The 25,046-nt window shown below is 39.6% G+C and overlaps 1 protein-coding gene across 1 annotated transcript in view; it reads right to left on the minus strand.

Moving 5' to 3' along the window:
- Nucleotides 1-25,046, minus strand: part of LOC143281991 (organic anion transporter 3-like) — a 35,108-nt gene that overhangs the window by 3,270 nt on the left and 6,792 nt on the right. Inside the window, exons 4-11 of the mRNA XM_076587376.1 lie at nt 21,376-21,479; nt 15,255-15,381; nt 9,708-9,910; nt 7,493-7,819; nt 6,597-6,728; nt 6,138-6,223; nt 2,083-2,203; nt 300-372 (exon numbers count right to left, since the gene is read on the minus strand). Of these exons, the coding sequence (XP_076443491.1) occupies nt 300-372; nt 2,083-2,203; nt 6,138-6,223; nt 6,597-6,728; nt 7,493-7,819; nt 9,708-9,910; nt 15,255-15,381; nt 21,376-21,479 (1,173 nt within the window). The remainder of the gene's footprint in view (nt 1-299; nt 373-2,082; nt 2,204-6,137; nt 6,224-6,596; nt 6,729-7,492; nt 7,820-9,707; nt 9,911-15,254; nt 15,382-21,375; nt 21,480-25,046) is intronic.

A 25,046-nucleotide genomic window follows, 5' to 3' on the forward strand; every position in this document is an offset into this window, starting at 1 on the left:
TAAAACCCGAACACGTACACGTGGAAAAGAAGTCATTCTAATTTTGGCACTTTATGTTGTGTTCACATCATTCGAAGCACATCCAGCCATTTACTCAACATGTTCATGCAATTTCATTTGTTTATAAATACTGCACATATTCGTATTTGTTAAAGCTTGGATGAAGTGTCTTGTTGTATGAAAGCATTCCTGACTATACGTTCGACGTACCATCCTTTCACCCCTTTCCTGTAAGAGCACTCTGTTCACAACATTTTTTTTTTATTCTACACGAACTCTATCTACCACCTTTGTCTTACCAAAGTTCTGGAGAAAGGGGCGATCATCCCTCCAATTCTGGCTGACATCGACGCCACTCCTAAACTGGCGTTCCTGCAACAGTCATGATGTGTTGCATACACCTTCAACAGGCTGCAAGGTGAAACGATACAGCACAAGTCCGTGCAAATGACCTACATACACACGCACGTGTGAGAATAAAAACACGCATACGCGCGCGGGCACATACACACAAACACACGCGCGCGCGCGAACGTACACACACACACACACACCCATGCACACACTCACACACAGGCGCGCGCGCACGCACACACACACACACACTCACTCATTCATACACACGCATTTAGAAACAAATACAGCCACACACAGCTACAGACACAGACAGACAGACAAACAGACCGACCGACAGACACACATACACACACACAGACTCAGACACAGGCACAGGAAGTGAGACAACTGTACAACTATCAATGGCAAAAGGGAGTTAAGCGTCGCCATTTTATCGAGTCTCGCGTCCCACAGTTACCTGCTGTTAGGTGTTTTGTTCCAAACGTAATCAGTCTTTTGTTTACCATTCTCTCTCTCTCTCTCTCTCTCTCTCTTGACAATGATTTAATTTGCCCACTATGTAAAGAAGACAAAGAAGACGAGGTACATTTTGTTTTTCGTTGTCCAGCTCTTTGTAGAATTAGAGAAAAATATATACCACCTAAGTACTATCGACAGCCATGTTTATTCAAACTGAGTTTATTATTGTCATCCACGAGACATGCTGATATATGGAATCTGGCACTGTTTTTACACCAGGCATTTAAATTTCGGGATATCGTGACATCTTAAGATGCTGTACTTCATTGCAGCGTTTATGTAATGTGTGTATGTATTATGGTTGGTTATATATTTTCATTTTGTTTGTTATTTCTTATATTGTCACTTACCCCTTCATAAGGGGCCTAGGCCTATTAATGAATAAATAATCTGAATCTGAATCTCTCTCTCTCTCTCTCTCTCTCTCCTTAACGCCAATCAGTGATAACCAAAACATCCCCTTCGACTTTTAACAGCTTGTCTGGTTCTGTTGAGATTTGCCAGCACGCGAGTTCATATTATAACAATTTTCTTACTATTGATATGTTTATCCAGATTGTACCCCTCTGACCGCCTCCCGCCCCCCCCCCACCCTTCCGATCGCACGAGAACCTGCCCCTCAACAAGCGCCCCCCCACCGCACCCCCCCCCCACACACACACACACACCACACCACACCACCCTTCCCATGTGTTTGTATAATGGCCTGAGGCCGATGAACAATAAACCATTTGTCTTGTCTTGTCTCTCTTAACAATATTTTCCATCTTTCTTTCTTCGCTGTCTCCTTTCGCCCTTCCTTCCTTTCTTCTCTGTTTCACGTATGCGCATTCTGTGTTTTTGTGGAGAATTGTGCATTTTCTATGCCATTCATTGTTCTTTTTTGCTTTTATTCTTCTTGCTGTTGTTGTTGTTGCCATGCGATGTATACGTAACTTTTCCTCTTTTTCTTCTTCTTCTCTTGTATTTCCTAGACGGATTTATACATTGGCTTACGAGGGTAGGTTGAAAACAGACCAATAAGTGCCTGTTCCTTTTCTCGCAATAGAAAAATCTCTCTCTCTCTCTCTCTGTCTGTCACACACACACACACACACACACACACACACGCACGCACGCACGCACACACACACACACACGCACGCACGCACGCACACACACACACACACACACACACACACACACACACATCACGGGCCGGAATACCTAATGTTGGTTGGAAACTGTTCGGGAGTATAGAGGAAAAGCACGGCAAACGTGGCGGTGACAGAGAACTTGCCCAAAAGGGTCAACACCACCACAGCTATGCTTGCGGCTTTGCTGTCACCTGTAATCAGTAAAAGAAAAGATTAACAAAAAAAAAAAAAAAAAAAAAAAAAAAAATATATATATATATATATATATATATATATAAGTCAACGAACGAAGAAATCAGTGAATCAATCAGTTAGTCGGTCAGTTAACCGATTCATTCAGACTCTTCTTTTTTTTCTTTCTTTTGCGTTCGACAGCTACGCAGTCAGGGTCGAAGTCCGAGGGATGCCACAAACTTGGACGTCCGGCGAAGATCGGCTACCGTCCCTCAGAGCTTGGTGTTGAGGTCAGCACCCCCGGGCCAGGACTGCTGCCGCATCTTCTCATACAGGGGGCAGTCTTGGAGAATACGGGATGGGGTCTGGTCAGCCTGGCCGCAATCACACAGGGATGTGGCTGCCACTCCAATCCTCTTCAGGTGTGCTCGGAGGCCGCAGTGTCGATTCATTCAGACAATCACGGGCAGACAGTCCACTTACCACCAGCGACGACGATGATGATAATGATGCTGAATAATGATAATAACAATGATATTACAACTACTATTACTACTACTACTGATGATGATAATGATACTACTACTACTATTACTGATGATAATGATACTACTACTACTACTACTACCACCACTGATGATGATAATGATACTACTACTACTATTACTGATGATAATGATACTACTACTACTATTACTGATGATAATGATACTACTACTGCTATTACTGATGATAATGATACTACTACTGCTACCACTATCACTGATGATAATGATACTTCTACTACTACGACGACGACTACTACTACTGATGATAATGATGATGATGATGATGATGATACTGATACTACTACTGATGATAATGAGTAGTAGTAGTAGCAGTAGTAGTAGTAGTAGTGTGATGATGATGATGATTCATGGCCATATGAACGAGACCTGGTAACATACAAAATCCACATTTTTACAGCTACACAACACACAAAGAAGGAAACAAGCAGAGCACGCGCGCGCACAGGTGTACATTCACACAGACACACACGTGCACTCGGTCTCGTCCAGTATAATCACACACACACACACACACACACACACACACACACACACACACACACACACACACACACACACACACACACACACACACACACCATAATTGTCCAAACAGATCTTTCAACCATGAAGTACGTTCTGTGTGTATCAGTTTCAAGCTTCGTTTCATCAAGTCATTACCATAATTATTCAAACAGGTCTTTCAACCATGAAGTCCCGTCTGTGTGTAAGTTGGAACAGTTTGTATTCAAGCTTTGGCACCAACTGGGGGCGGGGTGGGGGGTGGGGGGCTTGTGGGCGTTGGGGAGGGGGAGTGGTGGTGGGGGACGGTGTTTATGCTAAGACGAAACACACAAGTAATATGTAACAGAAATCAGTGCGCTGCATTCCCATTCATTCGAACACAGAAAATTGTGGAGTGATGGTCTAGAGGTAACGCGTCCGCCTGGTAAGCGAGAGAGTCTGAGCGCACTGGTTCGAATCACACCGGCAGTCCTCCTCCACTTGACCTTGAGTTGTGGTCTGGACGCTAGTCATTCGGATGAGACGATTAACCTAGGTCCCGTGTGCAACATGCATTTAGCGCACGTAAAAAAAAAAAAAACCCACCATCAAACCACGGCAACAAAGGGGTTGTCCCTGGCAAAATTCTGTAGAAAAATTCACTTCGATAGGAAAATAAATAAAATTGCAGGCAGAAAAAAAAACAAAAAATACGTGGCGCTGTCAGTGTAGCGACCCGCTCTCCCTGGGGAGAGCAGCCCGAATTTCACACAGAGAAATCTGTTGTGGCAAAAAGAGTAATACAAATAACAAAATACCTATATAACAAACATGCATGTTGTGGGTATCAGTATCAATAGCTCAAGGAGGCGTCAATGCGTTCGGTAAAATCCGTATTCGCTACACCACATCTGCGAAGCAGATGCCTGACCAGCAGCTTAACCCAACGCGCTTAGTCAGGCCTTGAGAAAAAAACAACAAAAACAAACAAACAAACAAACAAAAAACAACAACAACAACAACCCAACAACAAAAATTAAAAAATAAATAAATAAAATAAATAAATAGAAAATAATAGATAAATACACAAAAATGCTACTACTAATAATATTTATAAGGCGCAAAATCTTGATGACGTCAACTCTATGCGCACAAAAAAAAAAGAAAAGAAAAAGATAACAATGACGATCAATAAGCAAATAAATGTAAAACATGCAGACATACATTCACACATACACACACATGCACACCAGATATGCAACAAACATGCAGTTTCACAAGCCCATGGACGATAGATGTATCAGTAAACAAGTGATGTTGCTACCAGCAGTACAAACTGACTGATCGTTGTTTGTTTTGTGTTGAAGGAACTGTTTTCAGGGTTGTGCATACTGGTTTCATAGCCCACTGAATGCTGACATGGATTACATGATCTTTACTGTGCATGATAGTACTTACAGATTGGACAGACTCGGTATTGATCTCTAGGAGCAACAGCGTATACCGACATGTAGTGAATATACAGCAAGACAGTTGAGAAAATGACGTTGCACAGCGTGATAATCAAAAGCAGTGTCTAGTGTTATACCTTATTTCTGGAAAATGAATTCAATATGACACGGAAAAAAGTGTATATCTAACAAGTTTGGATTTACGCTATGCATTTATAAGGCTCATAAATTAAAGTATAACAAGTTTGGATTTACGCTATGTATTCACAAGGCTTGCAAATTATCACAAGGCTCGCAAATTATGCTGTGGATTCATCAGGCTTGTAAACTAAAGCATAACAAGGTTGGATTTACGCTGTTCATTCGCAAGGCTTGTAAATCAAAGTTTTAAAAGTTTGGATTTACGCGGTATATTCATAAGGCTGGTAAATTATCATAAGGCTCGCAAAACAAAGTGTAACATGTTTGGATTTATGCTGTGTATTCACAAGGCGTGTAGATTAAAGTGTAACACGTTTGTATTAACGCTGTGTATTTACTAGGCTCGCAAAATAAAGTGTAACAAGTTTGGATTTATGCTGTGCATTCATAAGGCGTGTAAATTCAATTGTTACAAGTTTGGATTTACGCTGTATATATATAAGACTTGTAAATTGTCATAAGGTTTGCAAAATAAAGTGTAACAAGTTTGCACAGACACAGTGCATTCACAAGGCTTGCAAAATAAAGTGTAACAAGTTTGGATTTACGCTATGTATTCACAAGGCTTGCAAATTATCACAAGGCTCACAAATTATGCTGCGCATTCATCAGGCTTGTATATGAAAGCGTAACAAGTTTGGATTTACGCTGTGCATTCGCAAGGCTTGTAAATCATATCAAAGTTTTAAAACTTTGGATTTATGCTGTGCATTTATAAGGCGTGTAAATTAAATTGTTACAAGTTTGGATTTACACTGTATATTCATAATACTTGTAAATTATCATAAGGTTCGCAAAATAAAGTGTAACAAGTTTGGATTGACACAGTGCATTCACAAGGTTCGCAAAATAAAGTGTAACAAGTCTGGATTTACGCTATGTATTAACAAGGCTTGAAAACTATCACAAGGCTCGCAAATTATGCTTTGTATTCATCAGGCTTGTAAGTTAAAGTTTAACAAGTTTGGATTTACGCTGTATATTCATCAGGCTTGTAAATTAAAGTGTAACACGTTTGGATTTACGCTGTGCATTAATAAGGCTTGTAGATTAAAGTGTAACAATTTTGGATTTGTGATGTGCATTCACAAGGCCTGAGAAAATTAGTGTAACAAGTTTGGGTTTACGCTGCGCATTCAAAAGGCTCGTTAATTAAAGTTGAACAAGTTTGGAGTTACGCTGTGTTTTTACAAGGCTTGTAGATTTCAGACAATTTGGGTGGGGTGTTGGAATCTGACATGGGTCACCTGCGAGATATGACACAGTCACGGAGGTCAGCAGTGACAGTCCCGCCACAAGGTGAAACACGTCGCAGTACCTCTTCCGACCGATCCTGAAATTGAATGAATGGACAATGAATAAAATGATGAATGAACTGATGAAACAGCGAATTAACTAGTGAATGGAAGCGTAGAATTCTTATATGTGTACATACATGCATACATACATACACATACATGCACACGAATATAATCAGTCATCCATCGAAACATGTAGATACACACACACACACACACACACACACACAGACTCGCATATTCGCATGCGTATACAGTGATTACTTTTCCCTCCCTCGATTTTTTCTCTGTCGTCGTCTGATATCACTGACAGTGAACAGACATTAGATTAAAAAAGGAATGAACGACGTTTTCAGATTTACAGAATGGGGCGTGTTTTCCCTCACCACCTTTGCCATCTTTCAGTACCTTTCTGCCAAGTATGTCGATGCGATCGACGGCACTTCCACAACGGCGCTGAGAAAAAACCCCAGGTACATGTCGTCAGCAAGAGTGAATGACGTCATAGACAGCCCGTAATACGTCACGGAATTTGTGAACCTGCCAGCGAAATCAGTTGGTGTCCTTGGTCAGATGGAACATTATTTTTGGTGAGAGAGAGACAGAGTGGGAGAGAGAGTGAGAGAGAGAGAGAGAGGAGATCCGTAGTGTGATGGTAATGTAACTGATAAACAATATCTTCTCTCCAAAGACATGACATTAGCAAGCATTTTAGGACAGGAATAAAAACACATGCCAGACAAAACGTCAGTCAATTGAACTGGCCCAATGCAGTCTTACATTCTTTTTGTCTTAAGTGTTTTCCTTCTAAGCTGCTGGTTCTATAAATACGCGCTTGTTTGATGTGTTTCTTTTTTCTTAATAGTTGCTGCACCAAGGAATATTCTGCAGGTGAGAGGATTAGGCCTATATTCTAATCATTTGACCAAATATTTTGCCTTTGCTGCTGATTAACGACAGTACATCTTTTTTGTGTCTTTCATAATCTTTGCTACTAAATGGAAAATGCTTCTTATCATCCGGACAATCGCCACTTGTTGGACAAAGAGGCAATTACTGACACAGCTGTATCGAGCCATCGTTCTTTTTCATTCCAAATGGATCATATGCCATTTATGTGTCACAATCGATATGTACTTCTTTGTCTGAAATAATAGCAACTACAATAACATTATATCTTTATTGTCCAGTTGAAACCCGTCGGTTGGTTACCTATGTTGCAAGCATAACATTTTACTCTGACACATAACGCGAAGAGGGAGAGACCAGATAGTGTGGAATACAATGTTTCTAAGAAGCTTTACCACGCAAAGCCATTGATGACGATGCACAAGAGGACGCGTTTGTGCCTGAAGAAGTCAGTGATTCCGTATTTGGGCAGGTCCTCTTTGTCACCAGACGCAGAGTGACTACCCAGGAGCGAGTTGGGATGCTCTCCGGGAACCTCAGATGCTCCGTTCTTCAGGTCGTGTCCTTCATCAGAGGTGTGCTGCCTCAGAACCTTGGTTCTGAAGACGTTGAGCACGTCCACCTGGCTGACTTTGTTCTGAGCTGCCGCCTTCTTCAGTATCCGCTCTGCGTGCTCCACCCTGCCGTTAGCCACCAGCCAGCGGACTGACTCCTCCAGGAAACTGGGGAACACAAGGAAGACTTCTGGGTTACGCCCTCATTGTAAATGCACCTGCACACGTATGCACGTGCTTACGAGCGTACGTGCTTGCAATGCATGTGTGTGTGTGTGTGTGTGAAGAGAGAGAGAGAGAGAGAGAGAGAGAGAGAGAGAGAGAGAGAGAGAGAGTCAATCAAGTATAACAAAAGCCATACAAAACAATATTGGAATCCCAGTTCTCCTTGCTTTTGAAGTCCAAGAGAAAAAAAGATAAGAAAAAAAGAAAAAAAACAAGAGAGGCAAGGCCTTCAAGACTCACTTGTGATACACTTTAAAAAAATCTAATCGTTAAAATATTTTCTGTATTTGTTATTATAAAGTTTTGGGTTAAAAGAAAAAGAGAAAAGAAAAAAAAGTCCTAAGGGCAGATTCGAACCCCGCGTGTTAGGGTGAGAATAAACTGTCTTACCCATTACACTATCGAGGCTCCTTAGCTGATGTGCAAAAATATCATATTGAAACATGCTTTTTTAAAGGGCGATAAATCGATTGCGGTATTCGCAGTGAGAACGCTGTTTAAATAATATTATTCTGGTGTATCTTGGGCATTCAAAAAATCTTCATGGGCAATTAAAAATTCTTTTTAAGTCCGCGGTAAAGGAGACGTGGCAATCGCCGCAATCACACTGCAACATTAAGCCATTTTCTCTGGATCTAGATAGATGTACAAGTTTAGTTACACCCGTTTGACACACTCGATTCAATTTCTCTTTTATGTTCATTCTAGTTTTATAGTTTTAAAGTTGATATGAAAATTGAGTATTTTGTTAAACTAATAACATGTAGAGCCAAGTACAAGTACTCCTAAACGTCGTATGAAGTGAAAAGGACTTCATTTTGAGAAAAGTCAAGACTGGAAATTTTTACGTTTCATCAATTCAAGGGTATTAACTCGCATGGTTTATTATTTTAAACTGTGAATTCCGACTGATTCTGTGGATATTTTTATGGCAGTTTGGGGCATAATCCAGTAAGTGATGAGGCGTTCACAAATCTTTCCCTGAATAAATATTTAACGGTCTCCTTCTCCAACTTTCCATCACATGTTATCGTGTATTGTCCATTGAATATAGGATTGAACGGGCAGGTCAACAACTTGAAACAAAATGGCGTCGTTCGCGTTCGCGAGGAATATGAGCACGCGCTTTGAATATGTATAAATATGTGTACGCAATTGATTTTTGCCCATGACCTTCAGGGCTCAGCCAACAGATCTATAAAGTCCACTCGTCGTATTGATTGTAACATTTTCCGAAAAAGACCGCTTGGGCGAATGAACATAGTGAAAGCCCTGTACACTGAGAGTAAAACACACAAGCTTTTTATGCATTCAGTATAATTTCAAAATGTAATGTTTAAGATGAGAGAGATCAGTTTAATGCAAATTAAGCCCCCTAGCACTAATTACAGATTAATTTCCCTTTTTTTACTATCTGCACCAAAGACATGCAAAATAAATATAACTTCCATGCTTAGCAAAAGAAGCTCCTGTTTGAACAAAAAATGATAAAAATGACTGCTCTTGTTGTTGTGTCAGAATATCAGATCAAAGTGCCAAGTTTAGAGAATTAAAAAAAAAAAAAATATAACAGTAAATTTAGTTTGCATATAATTTGGCTTAATTGTGTGTTTTTTTTTGTGCCCATCCCAGAGGTGCAATATTGTTTTAAACAAGATGACTGGAAAGAACTGATTTTTTCCTATTTGTATGCCAAATGGCAATGTTAAAGTTTACCACGGACACACACACACACACACACACAGACAACAGAACACTGGGTTAAAATATAGACTCAGTTTGTTTACACAAGTGAGTCAAAAAAGAGCACATGTCCAAAACCTTGTCTCACCAGATCAGCAGAAAGCTGTAGACAGAGAAGCCAGAGATGAGCAGCTGGAGGTAGCGCCAGGGGAAGCGCCTCATGAGGAAGGCCAGGAGAGACAGGAGGATCTGCCCAAAGGCCCACACAAGGGTCATCCCGATGTTGGGAATGAAGCGTCGTCTGGAAGGCAGGATCTCCATGGCCAGGATAGAGTTGGTCAGTCCTGTCGCCTAGCATGGCGTGGTGCGTGCCAAAACACACAGACACACTGAATGTTCGTTGAATGTTTCTTTATTTAATTATTTATTCATTTATTCATCATCTATTTAGTTATTCATTTTTCACGTGGGATGTGCAGACACACAAACAAATATATGTTGATTGATTGATTGATTGATTCATTGATTTATCTATTCATTTACATTAATTTATTTACGTGGGATGTACAAACACGCAAACAAATGGAATATCTATGTATTGATTTATTGATTTATTCATTTATATATTTATTTGTTTATTCATTCATTTGTTTATTTATTTACGTGCGATATACAGACACACAACCAAATTGAATATTCAGTCATTTATTTATTTGCTTATTTATTTAATCATTCATTTATTTATTCGTTTATTCATTTAGTTATTTACGTGTGATGTACAGTCACACAAATAAATTGAATATTCATTTATCTATTCATTTGCTTACTTATTTGCTATTTATTAATTTATTTATTAATTTATTTTTTTTATCTATCTATTCATTTGTGTATTTATTTACGTGGGATGTACAAACACACAACAAATCGAATATTAATTTCATTTATTTATTTACGTGGGATTTATTTATTCATTTATTTATTTATTTGCTCGTTTATTTATTTATTTGTATAATCATTCATTTGTTTATTTATTTGCGTGCGATGTGCAGACACACAAACAATTGAATATTTATTCATATATTTATATATTTATTTGCTTATTTATCTAATGATTCATTTATCTGTTTATTTGTTTATTCAGTTATTTATTTACGTGCGATGTACAGACACACAAACAAATTGCATATTCATTTGTTTATTCATTTGCTTATTTATTTGCTATTCATTCATTCATTTATTTATTCATCTATCTATGTATTCATGTGTGTATTTATTTACATGGGATGTACAAACACACAAATAAATTCAAATATTAATTTCATTTATTCATTTATTTATGTGGGATTTATTTATTTATTTATTTGTTTGTTTGTTTATTCATTAATTTGTTTATTTACGTGCGATATACAGACACACAAGCAAATTGAATATTCATTCATTTATTTATTTGCTTATTTATTTAATCATTCATTTATTTATTTATTTGTTTTTTTTTCATTTATTTATATACGTGCGATGTACAGACACACAAACAAATTGACTATTCATTTATTTATTCATTTGCTTACTTATTTGCTATTTATTAATTAATTTATTCATTTACTTATTTATCTATCTATTCATTTGTTTATTTATTTACGTGGGATGTACAAACACACAAAACAAATCGAATATTAATTTCATTTATTTATTCATTTATTTACGTGGGATTTATTTATTTGTTTGTTTATTCATTCATTCATTTGTTTTTTTATTTGCGTGCGATGTGCAGACACACAAACAAATTGAATATTTATTCATTTATTTATTTGCTTATTTATTTAATCATTCATTCATATATTTATTTGTTTATTCATTTACGTGGGATTTATTTATTTATTCATTTATTTATTTATTTACGTGGGATGTGCAAATACACAAGCACACTGAATATCTATTTCTTTCTATATTCATTTATTTACGTGCGATGTACAGACACACACACACAAATTGAATATCAATCTATTCATTTGCTTATCTATTTAATATTTTTTTCATATTCATTTATCTCTTTACTTATATATCTATCTATTCATTAATGTATTCATTTACGTGGTATATACAAACAAATTGAACATCAATTTTATTCATCTATTTATTTATTCATTTATTTATTAACGTGGGATGTGAAAACACGCAAACAAATTGAACATTATTTATTTATTCATTCATTTACTTTCTTATTCATTTATTATTTTTTCGTTTATTTATTCATTTATTCATCTGTCTATATAGGTATTTATCTATTCAATTTTTGGAGCCGTGTCCGATTCAGGTGGTCGACTTCTGATCCAGTGATCTATCTATCTATCTATCTATTAAAGTGGTTTCCCTGTTTGTTTTCCTCCGCTATAATGTTCTCTCTCTCTCTCTCTCTCTCTCTCTCTCTCTCTCTCTCTCTCTCTCTCTCTCTCTCTCACCCAAAACGATAACTTAAGTCGTCAAGTTGGCAAATTCATTTTCCATGCTGTAAGAAGGAGACAACAAATCAATGCAAGTTAACGGATTTTGTCAATACCACCCCGAGAAATGTGTTTCTCGTATTTTCATTGAACCATATCTGTGAAACTGCATGTTTGGTGCATTTCTGTTGTGCATGTGTGTGTGTGTGTGTGAATGTGTGTCTTCATGTTTTACATTTATTCGCTTATTTATCACCATTGTTGTCTTATTTATTTATTTATTTATTTTTATTTTTATTTTATTTCATTTTTATTTTATTTTTATTTTTATTTTTTATTTTTTAAATTTTTTTTAATCATTTTATTAGTATTACTATTATTATTACTACTACCTTTTTCTATATTATAACTATTATTCATTTATTTATTTATTTATGTAAGCTTATCTATTATTTATTCCCACGGTTTTTTTTTGTTTTTGTTTTGTTTTTTGTTTTGTTTTTTTCTCAAGGCCTGACTAAGCGCGTTGGGTTACGCTGCTGGTCAGGCATCTGCTTGGCAGATGTGGTGTAGCGTATATGGTTTGTCCGAACGCAGTGACGCCTCCTTGAGCAACTGAAACTGAAACTGAAACTGAACCTTGAATGCCAATGTTATTGGTAGTTTAGAATGTATGCCGTGCAGTGAATTAACTTTATATTCAATCTGGAAAATGACCTCATACTTAATAAGAAAAATTAGTTCGTATATACTGTGTTTAAAATGAAGTCATTTCATAGTCTGTAAATGAGCTGCTGGATTACCCATCTCCTCTTCCCCCATCCCTCTTCCCCCATCCATCTTCCCCTTCCCCAATGTGTATGTATGCCTATGGCCGAAACACATTAAACCATCTGAATCTGAATCTCTCTCTCTCTCTCTCTCTCATTTTCCCCCATCTCTCTCTCCCTCTCTCTCTTTCCCTCTCTCTCTCCCTCTCCCTCTCTCCCCCCTCTCTCTCTTTCCCTCTCCCCCTCTCTCTCTCTCCCCCCCTCTCTCTCTCCCTCTCTCTATGGGGACTGGATGGAAAAAAAAAGCACACCAGTGCTTATCTATTATCCTCGAAATAAAGAATTTGTCTTGTCTCTCTCTCACCCCCACCCCCTGCCATCCCTCCCCCCTCTCCCTCTCCTTCTCTTATCTATCTGTCCACCTATCTACCAATCCTATCTGTGTCATTATCTAGATAATGTGAGCCAGTCCTATATTCTGTCAAAGGGAAAAAATGAATTCACGAAACAAATAAATGGATAACAGAACACAACGCAACGCAATGCAATGCACTGCCAAGCAACGCAATGCAATACAGCACAGCACAGCACAGTACAGCTCATCACAGCACAACGCAACGCAATGCAATGCACTGCCAAGCAACGCAATGCAATACAGCACAGCACAGCACAGCTCATCACAGCACAACGCAAAGCAAAGCAACCTAGCGCATCGCAACACAAACAAGACAGCACAGCATAACACATCATAACACATCACAATACGATACTACACGATGGAATACGATACAATACGATACGATACGATACGACACGACACGACACGATACGATATGACATGATACGATATCATACGATAAGGTAAGATACGATACGATGCGATATCATACGATACGATACAGTTGCAAGGCGACACAGCGCACAACACAACACAACACAACAGAACACAACACATCACGATACGATACGATACGATACGATACGATACGATACAGTGCAAAGCATCACAGCACAGCCCGACGCAATGCGATACGAGCGCTATAGCGACGCTCTCTCCGCGGACACCAACTCGAATTTCACGCACAAAATTCTTTTGTGACAAAAAGCAGTCCAATCCTATCCAATCCAATCCAATCCAATCCAGTCCAATGCAAATCAGTACAGTACAGTACAGTACAGTACAGTACAGTACAGTACAGTACAGTACAGTAGTGCAGTGCAATGCAATGCAATGCAATGTAACAGAGTATAGTACAGTAAAACACAATACAAATCAGAACAACACAACGCAAACTAATGCAATGCGACGCAATACAGCACAGGACATCACATCAAAACGCAACGCAACGCAACGCAACGCATGTCAACACAAACATACGATACAATACGTTACGATATGATACAATGCGATATAGTGAAGGCAGTACAGCACAGCGCGACGCAAAAACAAAACAAAGCTAAAAACAACAACAACAACAACAAAACAACACAATACAACACATCATAACACGACACAACACAACACAACCAAACGCAACGCAACACAACACAACGCAATGCAACGCGATACAATACAATACAGTGCTACACTATGCAACGCAACGCAGTATCAGTATCAGTAGCTCAAGGAGGAGTCACTGCGTTCGGACAAATCCATATACGCTACACCACATCTGCCAAGCAGATGCCTGACCAGCAGCGTAAACCAACGCGCTTAGTCAGGCCTTGAGAAAAAAACAACCAAACAAACAACACACACACACACACACACACACACACACACACACACACACACACACACACACACACACACGGACACACACACACACATACATAAACACAAACACAAATAAAATAAAATAAAGTAAAAAGAAATAAGTAAATAAATAAATACAGAGTACAGTACAGTAAACGCAACTCAACTCAACTCAACTCAACTCAACTCAACGCAACGCAACGCAACGCAACACAACGCGATACAATACAATACAATGCTACGCTACGCAACACAACGCAACGCAACGCAACGTAACTCAATGCAATGCAATGCAATACAATGCAATGCAACACAGTACAATACACCACACCACAATACAATACAATGCAATACGATACGGTACGATACAATACAATGCAATACAAAACAACACAACGCAATACAATACAATACAACGCATCGCAACGCAACACAATACAATAATGATACAATGCGATACAACATAATACAACGCAACGCAGCACAACACAACACCCAACACAACACACCACACCACACAACACCGCACAACACAACACACCACACCACACACCACCCAACACCACACCACACAACACACCACACAACACCACAACACACCACAACACAACACACCACCCAATACCACATAACACCACACCACACAACACAACACAACACCCAAATACCACACCACACCACACAACACACCACACAACACCACACCACACCACACCACACAGTGCCACCTGCTGAAACGCTCCCAACATGAAACGCAGCGGGAGAAAGGCGAGGAACGTTGGCACGAAGCTGGTGGCCATTCCGATGAATAGGAGACCAATGCAGCCCGTGATGTGAATGGGTTTCCGCCCGAACCTGCAAGGAGTGCAGGGTACCTGAACTATTCCTTGCCTTTAGCCCCCGAAAACGGAGTGTGGCTGCCTACACAGCGGAGTATAAACGGTCATACACATAAAAGCCCACTCACGTACATACGAGTGAACATGCACACAAGTGGGAGTTGCAGCCCACGAACGAAAAAGAAGAAGAAGAATTCCTTGCCTGAAGGGAGCAAGGCAGTTGAGATGCTTTTCTGCCAATACATTATATTATATTATATTATATTATATTATGTTATAACATATCAAATCGTGTTGTGTTTTACCATTTTATATTATATGTATTCAGGGCCGGGGTTGGCCTCATCAGTCACCTCCGGACCCACAGCCGCTGATCTTCCATCTGATATTTGAATCCATGGTCATCTTCGAATCCGAAGGACGAACATCATATTATGTGTATATAATCATATAAATGATTTGCAATATATATATATATATATATATATATATATATATTCGTTATGTTCGCGTGCGCGTGCTCTATCTCTCTTTCTATAATCACATAGAAGAATAAAAAAAACCCAAAAAAAACACCATTACGTGACAGCCGTTTCTATGTTTTTGGTTGTTTTTTAATTTTTTTATTGTCAGTGTGTACCTTATACTTAACATCCAGCCAGCGCTCTAGGTACCATCGTACAAAGTGCGAGAGAGAAAAAACGAACAAGGAAGACGGGGGTCCCCCGACAAGTTCGTTTCATACCGCCCGTTATTAAACGTGACAGCTCTCTTTTAATCCTTGCTGGCACTTTTCGTTAGTCTGTACCAGTTTATACGTAAACACGTTCGCGAACGCATCTGTGTAAGTAGTTGTTTTTACTAAAGTTTTTTTTTTTTTCTTTTTAACTACTACCATAATCATTGTTGTCTTTTATTCTCGACAGTTAACTCTCTCCATACGAACGGCGAAAGAGACGACGTTAACAGCGTTTCACCCCAATTACCATCATCAAAATATTGCAAGCGGAAGGCTCTTATACTGAAGAGGTGAATGTTGACAAAGAATACCACAATTCTGACGACGGAAGCTAAAGGTTGGGTCATTTAGACACCCACTGGACATCCGAGGGGTCTGTAGAGGAGAAGAGAGGACTGGCCGTACTGAGTGAGTTAACGCGTCTGTACGTTCGTTATTGCTTCATGCAAAGAGTGAAAGGAAAGAGAAAAACGCTTTGTTGCTTTGTAAGTCTGATGAGCTATATAAATTGTAACAACTGTATTTTGTTACAACATGTTGCAACAGATTTCTCATATTTGGGCATCGTCCAATGGCAGTGAATGAGCACCGCTTTTTTTCCCCCTGTCTTCTCCTGTCTGCATATTTGTTTTCCCGTCAAAGTGGATGATCGTAAATGTTGGTTGTGCCACAGTTCTTTTGTGTGAGCTGAGTGCATGCTGCACATGGGACCTGATATTGTCAGTTTCAGTTCAGTTTCAGTAGCTCAAGGAGGCGTCACTGCGTTCGGACAAATCCATATACGCTACACCACATCTGCCAAGCAGATGCCTGACCAGCAGCGTAACCCAACGCGCTTAGTCAGGACTTGAGAGGAAAAAAAAGAGAAAAAAAAGGTGAATTAATAATAGATAAGCTTACATAAATAAGTAAATAAATAAATAATAATTATGATATATAAAAAAGGTAGTAGTAATGATAATAAAAAAAGAAAAGAAAAAAAGATAAATAAGACAACAATGATGATAAATAAGCAAATAAATGTAAAACATGAAGACACACATTCACACATACACCCACACATGCATAACAGATATGCACCAAACATGCAGTTTCACAGATATGAAAGCACAGTCAAATACATATAAACGTACATGAGCTCCAACACACACACACACACACACACACACACACACACATTACCCTGCACCTCCTCTACCCTCCTCCTCCACACACTCATTTCTAGTCTATGTATCGCAGCTTCCACGGCACACACACACACACGCACACACACACACACACACACACACACACACACACACACACACACACACACAGATGAACACTTACTTGTACAAGCACACACACACACGCCCATATCTCCCACCTCCAACCCCACACACATATATACAAAGAGAGAGATATATATATATATATACGTTCCAATATCCTGTTGCCCCCACAGTGTAGGCATGCATACACTCACATACCTCATCCTCTACCCCACCTCCTCCCCGCACCCCCACCTCCCCCTCACACACACACACACACACACACACACACACATGCACAGAACTCTCCTGACACTTGTGTACACTTACACTCTCACGCATGCACAAACGCACTCAAAAACACAGACCCACACATACACACAAAAACACACATACACACACGCACAGATGCTGCCACTGATTGGCCGCAAGAGGGATGGGAAAAGATCTCTGATGCCAAGAACGTGGCGTCTAGTGTGTTGCTCAGTCTATTGTATTTGGAAAAGCCCACAGAGACTCCGTTCCGTTTTGAAGAAATTTGCGCAATGTTGGTTTGGAAATGATGCCGATATTTGTTTGATTTGCAAAGCATCGTGCTCTACCTTTCATGTTAGACTTACGGCCGCTCCCTCTCTCTGCTTTTATTTCTTTGAGGCGATCGATGGTGTGATGGCCTTGTACCTGTTCTTTTTGATATACTTTGACTTTTCTGAGGATTTCCGATTTTCCTAGATGTAGGCCGCTCGTTGGTGTTGCGTTACCAGCAAGTCTGTCAACTCGCTCATTTCCCTGAACTCCTGCATGTCCCGGGCAGTATGACTATGTGAGTTTTTTAATCTGAAAGTTGCGCATTGCCTTATGCCACTCTGGGCTTCCCATTCCGTTTTCAGTTTTCTGTATGAGGTTCATTGAGTCGGTTAGAATCATGGCATGTTGGCTTCCGGGCGTATGGATGGACGATAGCCACTGGAGGGCACGTGTCACAGCTTCAACTTCCATCGTTAGGCTGGAGGTTGTGACTTTGTAGGCAGCATTCTCTTCCCTAACTGTTTTTCCATTTTGTTTCGCAGTGAATCCCCAACCGGATTGGTCTTTGGTGACTGAGCCATCTGTGTATGATGATGTCCTCTTCTTTACTGTTTTCTTCTATGAGTAGCTTCACTTCCGCATCAGTTTTGCCCTCTGGCCATTCCCGACAATGTCTTCCTAGAGTGGGTGAAATGGCTGATATTGTCATGTATAAAATAAGTACCATCCAGAAACTAGACAGTACAGAACTACTGCATTTCCAAACCAGATGCATTTCCAAAGCTCAGTAACATGGACAATTTGTTTTCAAGTTGTATACTATCTTTTCAGATCTGTCCATCTCTCAAAAGCTTCAACTTTGATTTCCATTCACTAACTGTTCATAGACATACATACATCTGTCACCTGTTTGAAATAATTGATAGAAATGAAGAAATTAAAGAAAACAACTGACGTATAAAATCAAGCATCCACGGACAGAAAGGAAAACAACCAAGAAGTAAACTAAAAGTGAAGGGTGGTAGGCAATGAAATGTTATGCAAAAAATGTTTGGTATTGGAAAGAAAACAAAACATCAACAGGTCATTGAGAAAGAAATCTCTCTTGCAGGTAGATAGTGCAGTTCCTGTTGGCCAGTCTCCAAAACAGAGAGTAGAATGGGGATATATAAAAGAAATTGACCTATTCCCAACACACGAATTGATAATATTATAAACATACATATTATACTATTTAAAAAAAAAAGAGTTCTTACTGTATCAGTAATTACCAAATAGAATCAAAACTCCTTAAAAGAGGTAGGGGAAAGGAGGGGCGGTATGTAAATTAATAATCACATAAAAACCAACAAACCGTTCTTCTCTTTTCTTTCATTCAATGCATGAAGCAACAACGGAAGCACAGACGCATTAACTGTCGAAAAGAGAAGAGAACAATGATGATGGTAGTAGTTAAAAAAAAGAAAAAAAAAGATTTGTCAAAAACAACTTCTTACACATACGCGTTCGCAAACGTGTTGACGTATAAACTGGTACAGACTAACGGAAAGTGCCAGCAAGGATTAAAAGAGAGCTGTCACGTTTAATAACGGGAGGTATGAAACGAAACGTGGCGGGGGACCCCTGGTTTCCTTGTTTTTTTTAATTTTTTCTCTCTCTCGCACTTTGTACGATGGTACCTTGAGCGCTGGCTGGATGTTAAGTGTAAGGTACACATTGACAAAAACAACAACAACAACAACAACATACAAACGGCCGTCACGTAATTTTTATTTATTTATTATTATTCTATGCGATTATAGATAGAGAGATAGAGCGCGCGCGCGCTCGCGCAAACGGACGGACACAGCACATTTATAAACTGTACGTGAAAAGGAAAAAGTTGATGAAAAAGAGGGGCAGTAAATACTGAATACAAAACCAACTACATTAATTTCGCACGTGTGTTCACCAGCGTGTACGAAAAACATATTTGAAAAATCAAACACGAGTGAACGAACTGATTAAACACACACACACACTCAACCACGTACGCACGTATGCACACACATACACGCACAAACGGAAACACGTATGCATGCATGCATGCACGCACACACACACACACACACACACACACACACAGACACACAATGGGTTCGATGCCAGTCTTTCGCTTTGCGATTGAAACTCACCCAATTTCTAGATGGGTTCCACTCTTTGGCTCTTAAAATTAATATATAATGAGGCCAGGAGATCAAATGGTTAACAAATAGTAAAAAGTGGTAACTCTCTCCACACACAAGATACACAACTTCAAGCCAATGCTGCTAACGCTACCAACTTCCCCCGAAAAGGAAGCGCCGTGCTTACTCTTATACCGATCATTTGACATGTGCACACAGCAGCAATGACAGAAGAAATGTGCAAACATAAATTAGCTTTTATTCAAGACTGGCATAGCCTCTTTAATCCTGAACAAGTCACACAGAACACACGGGCAATACAGAACAAACACATGGTTGCCTCCGTGGTTTTTCAACTTGAAATTAATAAACAATGAGGCCAGGAGATCAAATGATTAACAAACAGTAGATTGGTAACTCTCTCCACACACAAGGTACACAACTTCAAGCCAGTGCTGCTTACGCTTCCAATTCAGCTAGCACCCAGGTAAATACGAAAAGGTACATTGAATAAACCAAGACACTTCCTCAAAAAGGAAGCACCGGGCTTGCTCTTACACCGATCATTTGGCAAGTGCACACAGCAGCAATGACAGAAAAAATGTGCAAACATAAATTAGCTTTTATTCAGGACTGGCACAGCCTCTTTAATCCTGAACAAGCCACACAGAACACACGGACAATACAGAACAAACACATGGCTCTCAAAACGCTTCAAAACAGCATCCTCTACTACTTATATATATTAGTGATATATACATATATTAGTGCTGGTCTTGTTATGATCTGGTTTTAGATGCATGTTTTTGTTGTTGTTGTTTTTTGTAGCCGTTTGCCATGTATGTGTGGCGGGGTGCTAGCGAGAATCCGTGCATTCGTGCGTTTGTGTGCGTGCCTGAGTGCGTGTTGAAGGGATGCGATTTCTGGAGGGGGTCATGGGTGGGTGGGTGGTTTCCGTGTGTGTGTGTGTGTGTGTGTGTGTGTGTGTGTGTGTGTGTGTGTGTGTGTGTGTGTGTGTGTGTGTGTGTTTGTTTGTTCTTGGCGGGTACTTCTTGGAGGGAAGTATGGAACGAAATGTGAAGCGCTTTGAGCTATATTTCGCGCTATACAAATGTCCATTGTTTTTATTATTATTATTATTATCAATAAAAAAAAATCATTATTATCATTACTATTATTGTGTACTTTCATGCATATGCATATATTGGAGAGAGAGAGAGAGAGAGAGAGAGAGAGAGAGAGGAGAGCAAGAGCGAGAACGAGAGCGAGCGAGCGAGCGAGAGAGAGAGAGGGGGGTGAGAGAGAGAGAGATGGAAAGGAACACTCACCTGTCTGCCATGAAAGTGAAAAACACGGCTCCTATCATCATCCCTGCCACCAGCAGTGTTTGAGACACGTCTATCAGTGCTTCCTTGTCACATACCAGGTCCCACTGCAAACATAATTTGGAGTCGGAATTGGAATTGGAAAGAAGGGCGCAACAGCCGAGTGGTTAAAGCGTAGGACTTTCAACCTGAGGGTCTCAGGTTCGAATCTCGGTAATGATGCCTGGTGGGTGAAGGGTAGAGATTTTTTTCCGATTTCCAAGGACAACATATGTGCAGACCTGCTTGTGCCTGAACCCTCTTCGTGTGTATACTCAAGCAGAAGATCAAATACGTATGTTAAAGATCCCGTAATGCATGTCAGCTTTCGGGGGATTATGGAAACAAAAACATACCCAGCATGCATACCTCTGAAAACGGAGTATGGCTGCCTACATGGCGGGGTAAAAACGGTCATACACATAAAAGCCCGCTCGTGTATACAAGTGAACGTGGGAGTTGCAGCCCACGAACGAAGAAGAAGAAGGAATTGGAATTTATTCATTCAGGCCAAGGGGTATGAACATAAAAACTTTTTTTTTTTTTTTTTTTTTTTATCAAGGAGGAAAATAGTCAAGCCAGGATATAAACATGAAATCATAAGTGCCGAACTGGATAAGCAGTAATTATCAATATTACACAGTATAACTGTAATGCTAAGTGATTGGTCATGAGCTAACAATTTCGCTTCAGAGAAGGAGAGAGAGAGAGGGTGATGGAGAGACAGAAGTCTGAATGGTTTATTGTTTAGGCCTTTCTGCCCGTGACAACAGGGGTAAGGGGGGTGAGGGGGGCTTCCGTGTTAACATCCATTATAAAGAACAGTGGAGAGAGAGAGAGAGAGAGAGATGGAGAGAGAGAAGGGGGGGGGGGGGAGAGGGGGTCGGTGAGACAAGACAAAGGTTTTATTGTACATCGGCCTCAGGCCATTGTACAAACACATAAGGTAAATACGATGTTATATAAATTTCTCTGGCAAAGAAAACAGCAACAAGAAAGCTTTCGAAAAAGTTAAAAGAACAGTAATGGAATCTGATTACCAGCTAGGAGGCTTGAAAATGATGAACGTAACTAGCTTTCAGAAGTACATATATTTACAGTGGGCGGGGAGGCTGTTTTCTACTTCAGATGTGAACTAGAGCGCGATCCCCAAGTGGCATTTAGATATAATATTACGGTAATGATGGTTCATTCATGATAAATTGTAAGGCAAAGGAAGTAAAGGACTAAGTATAGAAAGTATAGATCATGATTTTTGGAAAGCAGTAATGACCACATACCTAGATAATAAGATAGAAACAAAGATAGAATATGTTAATCAGAGCAATGTTTTAAACCAATTATTGTTTTATAATAATCTAGTAAGGTACAAGGGAAAGGTTCCGTACTTTAAGAAGTGGAAAGATAACGGGTTACAATATCTTAGAGATATTGTGCATATCTCAGAACACAGACTGCTGAACACAGAAGAATTAGACGTGCTAATGGGACACAAAAGCGCAAATACAATATTCGAGTTGAATGCACTGAGAAATGTATTGCCACCAGCTTGGTTTTACTGGGTTATAAGAAATGAAACTCATACAAATGAACTTCAGCCAACATACTGTAAAACCAATCTGTTCAACGTCAAACCAAAACATATTAAGAAAATACTTGAAGAAAGAGCTCCATCACATGTAAGTCCATATGGTAGAGATCTGTAGTGTAGGAAACTCAATTTCGAAATTGACGAAAATGTATGATTAACACCAAGAACATGCACAAGGAAGATAAGGTTAAGGGAATTACAATGGAAAATAAATCATAATATTTATCCTGCAAATATCTTACTTCAAAAAATGAGTTTCAGAAACGAACAAATGTGACGAAGGTGTGGACGAGATAGACCATATGGAACACTTCTTCTTTAACTGTCCTGTGAGCAAATTTTGGTCTAACATAGATAGATTATTATCAGCTAGATTGGGGAAAATGTTAAAACTTGCTTTAACAGACTTACTCATTGGTTTGCAAATGGGGGGAATGACTAAAGACGAGAAAAACACCGCTAATCACGTGATATTATTGGAAAATCGTGTATTAGCATACAGCGTAAAACTAAATCGATATCAGCGTTAGAAATCATTTTCGATCATTATCTGCAATTACGTGAAATGTATATGACCTGAATTATTTGACTGTTTAAACTTTGCAGCGAGCATACCTCGCATGCGCTCACGCACACATGCTCATACACGCACTCGTGCGCTCACGGACACTCACGCACACAGACAGACACACAGACACAGACACAGACACAGACACACACAGACACACACACACACACACACACACCACAGCTCACACAACGAGAGTGGGATGGGAGGGCGCGGAGGTTGAGAGGGAGAGGGGTGGGGGCTGGGTGACAGATGTGTGGATGGATGTTGTGGGTGAGAATATGAAAGACTATGATGAAAAGAAAGGAAAAATGCACACACAGACAACCGAACACCGGGTTAACTCACTCAGTACGGCCAGCCCTCTTTTCTCTTCTACACAGACCCCTCGGATGTCCAGTGGTTGTCTGAATGACCCAACCTTTAGCTTCCGTCGTCAGAATTGTGGTATTCTTTGTCAACATTCACCTCTTCAGTATGAGCCTTCTGCTTGCAATATTTTGATGATGGTAATTGGGGTGAAACGCTGTGAAACGTCGTCTCTTTCGCCGTTCGTATGGAGAGAGTTAAAACATAGACTCACTTTGTTTACACGAGTGAGTCAATGAACATTGCAACTCACACTGGAGCATTAACAACCCCTGACAGAAACCACCACCTGTTACACTCATGAATGCAGCAGCAACACACTAGAGCAACAATAAACTGTATACAGTCATCAAACATTCAAGCGCGCATGCCGCACGACACCCTGGGGCAATTGTTGCACCAGACAATAGGAAAACAAAAGAGGCAAGGCCTATACATGCACATCTATCTGTCTATCTGTATAATTTCTCTCTATGTGTTTAGATGACACATGACATACACACACAACCACACTGACAAAACACACTCTGCCTGTCACCCCTCCCACTCCCTCCCCACACAGATAAGCACTCCCCAAAATGTGTCAGTGTGCTTGTGTATATGTTTGTGTTGTGAATGGGATTCATTTCAACATGCATTTGCTTTTATGCTACTATATAAAAAAGCATGTTTTTTTTTATTAGAAAATTATTTAGCGCTCTCTCTCTCTCTCCCTCTCTCTGTGTCTCTTCTCTCTAACCCCCTCCCTCTCTTTCCCTCTCTCTCCTGTCACACAAGTGAGTGTTGTCCTCTGGCAAAATTTATGTTAAAACAAGAGAGGCAAGGCCTTCAAGACTCACTTGTGATACACTGAAAAAAAAATCCAAGCATCTTATGTATTGTGTATAATTTCAAAATGTAATGTTTAAGATGAGAAAGATCAGTTTAAAGCGAATTAAGACCCCTAACATTAATTACAGAGTAATTTCCCTTTTTTACTATCTGCACCAAAACGTTTGCAAAATAAATAAAACTTCCATGCTTAGCAAAAGAAGTTCCTGTTTGAACAAAAAATGATAATAATGACTGCTCTTGTTGTTGGGTCAGAATATCAGATCAAAGTGCCAA

This window comes from Babylonia areolata, chromosome 5 (assembly GCF_041734735.1).
Source record: "Babylonia areolata isolate BAREFJ2019XMU chromosome 5, ASM4173473v1, whole genome shotgun sequence".
NCBI lineage: Eukaryota > Metazoa > Mollusca > Gastropoda > Neogastropoda > Buccinidae > Babylonia > Babylonia areolata.